General features: G+C 68.0%; 1 protein-coding gene across 3 annotated transcripts in view; it reads right to left on the bottom strand.

Annotated features, from left to right (window-relative positions):
- Positions 1 to 223: 223 nt before the first annotated feature.
- The window catches only part of LHPP (phospholysine phosphohistidine inorganic pyrophosphate phosphatase), a 129,830-nt gene continuing 120,997 nt past the window's right edge, over positions 224 to 9,056 (bottom strand). The window contains exons 7-8 of one of the 3 annotated variants that reach the window (XR_011997613.1): positions 4,225 to 4,349; positions 224 to 2,766 (exon numbers count right to left, since the gene is read on the bottom strand). Coding sequence is in view for 1 of the 3 variants with exons in the window: in XM_072740336.1 (XP_072596437.1) it covers positions 902 to 998 (97 nt within the window). In the remaining 2 variants the exon portion in view is untranslated. The remainder of the gene's footprint in view (positions 2,767 to 4,224; positions 4,350 to 9,056) is intronic. The other 2 variants (XR_011997612.1, XM_072740336.1) reach the window with 2 other exon arrangements.

Below are 9,056 nucleotides of genomic sequence, written 5' to 3'. Positions count from 1 at the left end.
GATTTTGAAACCTGAAACCCGGGCTGTGAGTGAATTCTGGAAGCCTGTGGCTCGCCACGCCCCCCGCAGGGCTGCCCCTGAGAGCGGCCTCGGCCCTGGTGGGGCCTCCGTTGCCCCCGAGGGGCTGGGGCAGGTGGGGTGTCCCCGTGGCCGTCTGAGGCTCAGTGGCGGGCCCTGCCCCCCCCAGACCCCGCAGTCGTCAAACTCTGAGTCAAAGCCCAAGTCAGGTCAGGGCCGTTTATTTCACCAGAGGTCACCCCTGCACACGTCGGGCATGACACGTCTGTCGAGTTAGGGCCCCGGAATCACCCTCCACCTGCCGCCGGGTCGTCAGCGGCCCTGGGAGCTGCCCCAGCCTCTGGCTCCAGGGTGACTCCTGGGGTAGGAAGGGCAGCGGGCTGTCACCGTTGGGGTCGGGGGTAAGCGGCCACTCCAACTCTGGGTGGGGGCCAGGACGCGGGCAGGGGTGCTGGGCAGTCCCAGGGAGGCTGGCTCACCCCGGGCTGCATGGGCGGTGCCACACGCCCCCACCTTCTCCAGGCCCCTGACTCTGCACAGAATGTCTGCTAGAGGGGCCGTGGGTGAGTGTCCCCGGGTCCAGTGAGGTGGGACAGGTACAGGAGCAAGTGCAGCCGGAGAGGGCTCCTAGAGCACCTCCAGCCCACGCGCAGAGGGTGCTCCGAATCTGGGGGTACCCAGACAGGTCTGTCCCCCGCTCTGACTTCTCGGGGGGCAGGCCATCCCGGGGGGACCCGCTCCCCAGGCGGCTGCGGGGAAGCAGAGGTGCCAGCTGGTACCTTCTCCCTGTCGGTCGAGGGTCAAGGGCAGGGGGCAGGGCTGTGGGTGGTCCGGGCACTGGGGCAGGGGTGGCATGAGGCCGGGGGCCACCCCCCAAGGCTCATCACTTGTCCGCGTGCTGCAGCAGCAGGTCCACGGCCTGGGCCAGGTTGTCCACGTACCCGTCAGCCTTCACCTCCGGATGACGCTCGTCGCTGGGCCTGGAGGGCAGGGCCACAGGTTAGCTGGTCCTGACCTGCCGAAGCCTCCTCCCCCCCCCCGCCCCCCCATCTAGCACAGGCCCAGCCTGCCCTCCGGAAAGCTCCAGGTCCTTCTGCGCCAGGTTAACGGATGGCCCCCTCCTCCCGCTCCCCGACCCGGCCCCCCCGGCAGGGGCACGCACTTCCCTCCCGTTCTCTCTCCCAACGCCTTCCATCAGAGGCCTGCTGGGAGCCCCACGCGAGTGACCACTGCCCCTGCACCATCTGTGCGGCCGGCAGAAATGTCATACTCTTGACGGTAGGGCCAGGAGCTTGACCCTGCTCTGAGTGCCTTCCTGCCCGAACCCCAGGGGTCACTGTCCTCTGAGGTCGCTCCCACACAAGAGTGGGGGCCTCCTGGCAAAGCAGCTCTCTGGCTGGGTGGGATTTGGGGAGCCAGGACCTTCAGAGCCCCAGATGCTTCCTGATGTCTGGCTGGATGCTGAGCACAAGGGAAGTGAGACCAGGGCATCAATGCAAACACCTATGGGGTCCACAGGGGACCCCAAAATGGGTGCCCCAGGAAGGGAGGCTGCGGACTGTAGTCCTGAAGTGGAGCAGGGCTGGGGGGGGGGCATGCGAGGGGAACTGTGAGAGGGCGGGAGTCCTTGCCGCAGGAGGGACCTGGGGTGGGCTCCTAGGGACATCCCGGAAGTCTTCAACAGCTGTAGGGAGGGTGGGACCTCGTCACTGGGGCTGCGTGCAGCCTGGGTGCTGTGAGCTGGAGGCTCTGGTCCGGGTCCAGAAGACCCCTCCCCACTGCTCATGGGCTGGAGTTGGTGGGGGTGGGGGAGACGCCCCTCTGCAAGCTCACAGCCCTGAGGACCTGCTACTCGGATCACCCCAAGGTCTGACCCAAGCTCCCTGGGAAAGCGTGAACCACGCCTTCCCAGCAGCCAGGCCACCACCTCAGAAGCTCCCACCCTGGTTTGGAAGGAAGTGGTTGACAGTGGTTCTGATAACATCCTAAAAGCCAAGTCGTCCCTTTTGAAAGGTTTGGTTTTTGCAAAGCTTTTTATCCTACAATCGTTGTCCTTTTGTTTTAAAGAGTTAGCCCAGTGGACCGAGGCCACCTGCCCCAGGCTGGGGCCCCGGGGGCAGGTCTGGGAGACAGGAGGGCAGAGCAGACAACCTTACTGCTGAGGCCCTAAACCAAGAGCCCTGGAGACACCACCAGGGGCTGAGTGCACGTGGACCCTGACCGCCACCCACTGGGTAGCGACTCGAGCGAGAGTAACTGTCCTGTCAGTGCAGCTCTTTGAGGGGACACCACCGGCCACCGCGGGAACACAGCAGATGCGTGCTTGTCTATCAAAAGGTTGCATAGGAGGCGGCCACCTGAGCAAACGGTGCCTCGACACCTACTCGTGACCCACCGGTTTCGCTCCTGGGTATGCACACAGCAAAAATGCACCAACACGTTCACCAGATGACACGCCCTGGAACGTGCCAAGCAGCTTTAGAGATGACAGCACGAAGGGGGAAATACACGAGTGTCCGGGGAGGGAGAAGCACTGTGGCGTGAGTGCGCATGAGAGCTTGGAGGGAAGGGCTCCAGCTCCGGCTCCGCTGCGGCGGGTGGGCCCCAGGAAGCCAGGCTCGGGGAGCCCCAGCTGGATGACCCCGCTCAGGGCAAGGTCAGGAATGGGCGCAGCGCGGAGGCCGAAGACGGTTACTTCTCGGGGGCACGTGATCCGGGGCACTGGCTGGCACTGTTCTAGACCTTCACCTGGAGGGGAACGTGCACCACACTGGTCATTTCAGGGTGTTTTACGTGCAAACACACGTACGTACGGGTACGGAATAAAATGTCACCTAGGACCTGACAAGCACGAGGCAGGCCTCTCCCACACTGTGGCCGTTCTCTGTGGCCCCCCCGGCCCAATCCTGCCCTCAAGCTGCTGCAGAAAGCAAGGACTATGCAGCATGGGGCCCCCAAGGCCTACCCAGCGCCTCCCTGGGCCTCCGCCACAGGCTTGCCGACCCCTGGCTCTGGCCACCTGCCACTTTCGTCCACCCGGATGGCGCTCATGCCGCCGGCTGCCCGGGGCTTCCATGGACAGGCCCTCCTGCAGGATGCTCCATCCCCGGAAGGCCAGCGCGCCCCCCTCAGGCCCGCCCAGTGTGCGTCAGGTCGGTGCTGCGGGCCGTGCCCGCTGCAGGGTGCGCGGCTGCCCCCCATCACTCAGGCACCGGGGCGGGGAGGGGAGGGGATTCTTCTCTGAGCAGCTCGGAGCCCAGCGCTCAGCAAGGGGCACACAGGTGGGTGGGAGGGGTCCTCAGAGAGACGAGGCACCCAAACAGGCAGTAAACCCCACCCTGGCAAGCTGTCTGCCTCAGTTTCCCCACCTGTGCCCTGAGCACAGGCATGGCTCCACCTCACTCAGGTGACTTGGGCAAGGTCCTTGCACCTCTGTGCCTGGCATCCCTGTCTCTAAACAAAGGTCGTAAGAGGACACCTGTGGCAGCTCCGGTGAGGAGCGAGCCGACACGCCAGGCCAGAGGCGCAGGTGCGGGGTGGGGGGTTCTTGCCTTGATTACTGAGGACCCGGGAGCCGTCGGGGAACGCGCCGGAGGCCAGGGCTGGGCTGGCAGGGAGATGGCGTGGCGGCCCGGCCTCAGGCCCTGACCTGGGTGGCCGTGTGACCAGGGGCACTGGAGCGAGAGGGGCAGGCAGGCTGGGCCCAGGCCCCCCGCGGGACGAACCCGCAGCCGTGAGGGCACAGCTCGAGGGAGTGGCGGGGGGAGGCCGGCACCTCTGCTCCCCTGTGCCCAGAGCCTCACCTCTTGCCCGGCCTCGGCCTGGGGTCTGGCGCCGCCCTGGATGTGTCCGTGGGGGCCTCCCTAGCTGTCCCTGGGGCCCAGCGGCTGCTCCAAAGCCCCACTTCGCCAACGGGGGAGGGGGGTACCCAGCCCTTCACTCTGCGGGGGTCATCGGGGCCGCGGGGACGGCCAGGCAGGCCTCGGGTTGTGCCCGTCCAGGCGCTGATCCCCCGGCCCGGCTCTGTGCCCCCAGTGCCCGTGGCCTCCCAGCTTTCACCCCAAAAACGCGAGGTCAGCGTGACCGCCCCAGGGACCCAAACTTCTTAGAGCGAACCCCACCCGGCTCATCATCCCAGTCCCCGGGCGGCTGGCCCGGGGCTCCCCCCGTCAGACACCCGCCCTGGGCCCCCGGGGCCCCGCTTACCCTTCAGTCAAATGAACTCGACCCCGAGCGGAACCAGAAATCTGCGGGTGAAAGCGGCTCTGCAAACGGCCCGCCGGCGGACGCGGCTACTTACGCGCAATCACACGGCGTTTAAACTCAAGAACCTGTTGCAAGAAGGGATCGCGTTAGCAGCGGCCGGTGTTTGCCAACACGGGGAATCACGGCCTCTTACGTCTTAATTACGTGGCGCTGCCGTGGGCTGTGGCTCTCCGGGAGCCCGGGTTCCGGGGGCACCGGGTCTGGGCCGCCCGCCACCCCGGGTCCCCCCAGCCGCTCCGGCCAACTCGTGTCCTGTGGGGCCTAGAGACGCCGCAAAGATGTGCCCTGGGCCGCGGAGCGGGGAGGGCGATGGGACAGCGCAGCAGTGACGGCGGGATGGGATCCCGGGACAGATGCACACACACAGGGAGGGGAGGGAGGAGAAACTGAGTCAGACAGGCACAGGCGGAAGGAGGGGGAGGAGAGAGCGAAACAGAAGGTGCCAGAGACGGGGAGGGAAGGAGGCGAGGACAGACGGGCGCAAGGGGGTCGAGAGACAGCGAGTGTGTGCAAGGTGGGGGCCGAGTGGGCAGCGCTAGGCCTCCTGGGTCCTGGTCACCCCCCTGCCCCTCCGTGACGTCGGGGGCCCCCTTCCCGGCACCCCGTGGGGCCCCCGTGGGCTCGCTGCTCGGCCCACCATGACCTGTCCCTACCTCCCCGAGCCTCAGCTTCCCCATCCGTACAGTGGGCACATGACACGGCCTCCGGGCTGCTCCGAGAACACCTGGTGCCCCCACCCCAGCCTGCCCTCTGCCCTCCAGGACACAGGGCGACAGCTCTGAGGGCACTTACAGGGGCCAGGGAAGCTTCCAGGAAACGGGACACGAAGCCTGGCCCCCGTCCCCCACCCCCAGGGTCCTCCCCGCCCTCCAGAGGCTGGCGTGGACGTCACCCTAACTAGGCAGGAGCACGCGGCCCTCAGACCCTGACCCACGATGGTGGCAGAGGCAGATTCCACAGGTGGCTGCCCTGCAGGGGGCCAAGGCGGTCGCCTCCGCTCCCCGGGGCCCCTCGGGTGGCACCTGGGGGTTGCTGGCGGGGCCCGGGTCGGGCGGGTGGGTCAGAGCAGCTTCCCCGATGCTCATCTGCCCCCACGTCTGCCCCTGCTGCGGCCGGACCCTGGGCAGGGTGGCCAGGCCCGTGCTCCTCCCCCGGCCAGCCCGGCGGCGTCTACACTGCGTGGGGGAGCGCTCTCCAGACCTGCTCCAGCTCCGACTCCTGTTCACCCGCGGGCCTCACTCACTCGTCCCCACCTCCAGCAGCCCAAGCCCAGGCCCAGCTGCCCCCTCCTGTGAGCACACGGCCGCTGCCCCGGCAGGTGCTTGCCAACCTGGGCTGCTGGGGGGGGTGGGGGCGGCTTCCTGCCGGGGGTGGTCGCGGGGTGGTCGCGCGCAGGCCCGGCCCGGGGCGCGCACCCAGGAAGTGTCGACGGCGAGCGAGTGGACAAAGGCCCCCACCCGGCAGGGCGCCGCCTGCCCTGAGCTACTCCTCTGCCTCGTGCCTGGTGACAGGCAGAGAACAAGGCCCGTCTGTGCCCGGCCCACGGGGCCTGACAGGGACAGTCTTTGTGCCGCAGAGAACGGCGGCCGGACCCGCCACGTCCTTGCCTGCCTGCTTCTCGTGCGGGGCCCCGGGGTGGCCTGTCCTCCGGGAGCTCCCGAGGGGCCGGCGCCACTGAGGCAGGCCCGCCCCCCGCCCCTGCTCCGCCCCACACGGGCTGGGGCACGCATCCCTGTCCTCGATTGTTCTGGAAGCGCCAGGCGCTGGGGGCAGGCCGGCCAAATGAACTCAGGGACGCCAAGCAGGCCGTGCTGACGAAGTCAGAGGGCAGGACGGAGGGAGTCGCCCATGGGGCCAGAGGTGACAAGCCTGGGCCAAGGGCGTCTTCCCATCTGAGCCGCGGGGCCCCGACCCCCAGAGGCCGGAGTGTGGCCTCCTGCAAACGCTTCCACATCCACCTGCTGGCCCAGGGCGCCGCGGGCCGAACGGCAGGCGGCTGGGAGCCAGAGGGGCGCGGACCTCGCGGCGGGGTGGCCGGGATCCGAGGGGCCGCTCCTACCCCGTCCCCGGGGCCAGCACGGGACCCGGGTCCTGGATGCGGGGTGGATGGGACAGATGCCCGGGCCACCCCTGGGAAAACTCCGGGTCCTCTGCCAACAGAGAAGTGTGGCAGGAGCCTCTTCCCGAGTCAGTGCCTCCACTACTGGGGTCCCCCGGGCCCCTCATCACCTTGCCCCCGAGGTCACCACGGACACAAGGGCCAGGTGCCCAGCAGTCATGGGCAGCAGTCATGGGCTGCCCTGTCCGCACCCCACCCCCACCCTGTGTCCCCCGTCACTTGTCCCCGGCCCCACCCTTGCCGAACCACTGCCCGTAGACAGGGCCCTCGTGACCTTAAAGTCGCATGGGGGGAAATACCAAATAAAAGCCAGGGCCCCCCGGCCCTGTGGGGCCCAAGCTCCCAGGCCAGGAAAGGAGGTGGGGACACGTCCCTGCTGGCCAGCACCTCTGTTGGCGTCAGAGCCCCGCTTGGGTGGCGGCTATACCCTACGGCCTCCATCCCTGGCGGGCACCCGGGCCCCCCCTCATCTGGCCACCAGCTCCTCTGTAATGGGGGGGAGATGACAGGTAACCTTCCCTCGGGGTCCCTGCCGGGGCCTCATGCAGGTCTGAACCACCTCCCACCACCTTCCCCCCCGCCCATGGACTTCCTTGCACCTCGGGTGACCAGGCCCCTCGGGAACGGACAGCAGAGGCAGGGGCCCGACCTCGTGGGGGAGCACAGGCTGGCGGTCTCCCTGCCCCTCCACCCTTGCTGGTCCAGGCAGGGCAGGGCCCCACACCCACCCACTGGGAGACACACCCTCCCTACATCTGCACCTGTGGACTGTGGTGACTGGGGGTGGCACCCAGAATGGGGAGCGCCCTGCGGCTTCCTGGTGGTCCAGCCCTCCCTGGACGTGGAGGCGAGCTGCGGCGAGGGGCAGGGCTGGGCTAACTGGACACCCCTTTCGTTCAGGTGGGTGGCGTCCCTGAGCTCAGAACGGCACCCTGGCTGCTCCACCGTCCAGCTGCGAAGCACCGGGAGGCTCTCCCAGCAGGAGGCACTTGCTGGACCCATCTCAGGGGCTCTGAGCCCTGGTGGGTAAACCGAGGCAGGGGAAGCCAGGCAGGCCCCGGAAAGCAAATAAAGCTGGCCTGGCTTGGGGGATGGGTGAGCCGCAGATGCCACACCCCAAGGACCAGGGCACAAATGTGTGGCCTTTGAGGACCACACTGCACAGGGGCCCGAGAAGCGGGCACCATGACCTGTCATCCTAGAGACGACGACACGGACGCACGCGGGGAAGGCACGGGCCCAAAGTCGCGAGCAGGAAATGACAGAGCTGGGACTGACCACACGTGTCTGGCTTTCTGGAAAAGTTAAACCCAGGCTCATGTTAGCGAGTCCTCCCTCGCACACGGGGCAGACTCGGCGTCCGTCTCACCGATGTGCCGAGAGGCCTCTGGATCCGCTCCAGGGCAGGGGGGACCCCGGGAGGTGCCCCCAGCATCAACAGATGCAGTGGGGACGGCACAGCGTTTGCGGAAAACCAACGAGGAAAATGAAAGAAAAGGGACAAGCGAGGCCACCTCCTCCCCGGGCCCCACAGTCCCCAGCACGGGTGGGGGGGGGGGGCAGTCGCGGTCACCACGCACCCCAGCAGCCCGCCCCGGGGCCGCTCCGCCTGCAGGGAGGAGGCAGGGCTGTTTACGGTCGGTCTGGGCCCGCTGGGGCCTTGTCACGCAGAACCCCCCACCCTGTCACCCCTGCCAGCTGCTTCCTGGGCGGCTCGCACGGCCGCTCACCTGCAGGTGCGCCCAGAATGGACGCGGGACACAGCCCCGCCCGCGGCTAAGGTGGCCGCCTCGAGGGGTCCCTCGGCACCCGAGTCCTGCTGGGAGCCCCCCACAGCCTTTGCTCAGTCCACCTGTGCCCCAAGGCTGGACTTACAAGCCAGTGGCTCTGGACACTTCGGGTTGGGCCCATGTACCGTTTTTCAAAACCAGAAGCTGGATGGGACACCTGGGTGGTGCAGTGGAGCTGGGGCTCCTTTCCCAAGGAATAAGTAACCTCCTCCAGGAAGCCTTCCCGGAAGCCCTTCCTTGGCCCTCACCTCCGTCAGGTGCGTGCTCCATGGCACCCGTGCCGACCCCACCGGGGCACCCGTCTCTCTCCTGCAATTGCCTGGCCAGCTGTGTGATGCCCCCAGACCGTGGACTCCCTGAGGTCAGGGGCATCACCTCAGACTCCTGGCGTAAGGCCTCGGGTCCTCCGGAGACGGGAGCAGTGAGCAACGGTCCGAGCAGACAGGAGGTGGCCGCCTTCCTTCTGACCACCGGGGGCCATGTGTCCGGCTCCTCCCGAGCCCGAGCGGCCGAGAGATCCAGGTGTGAGGCCCAGGGCGTCTTGTAGCGGAGGGTGACGGGCAGTCGGGCAGGTGTCTAGGGCCCAGGGCCCCGGTGGCCTGGCCTGCTCGTCCCTCCCCGGCCCTCCCGAGAGCCCAGGCCCCGACACGCGGGCCCACGTGCCCTCCGGGCGCCTCGCCTCCTTGAGGGAGCCCCACTGCTGGGTCCCCGGCACCTGAACTCCCCCGTCCGGATGTCGAAGCCTGGAAGTGCCACCCCACGCCAGGGCCAACACCTGCCCGGGCAGCAAGCTCCCCGCACGAGGCCATGTCCTGAGCAAAGCCGCAGGTGCCAGAGTCCCGAGCGGAGGGCCAGTGACGGGT

This window comes from Vulpes vulpes, chromosome 15, assembly GCF_048418805.1.
Source record: "Vulpes vulpes isolate BD-2025 chromosome 15, VulVul3, whole genome shotgun sequence".
Classification (NCBI taxonomy): domain Eukaryota; kingdom Metazoa; phylum Chordata; class Mammalia; order Carnivora; family Canidae; genus Vulpes; species Vulpes vulpes.
Note: the sequence above shows the minus strand (reverse complement) of the source record. Positions and strands in the feature narration are given on the sequence as shown.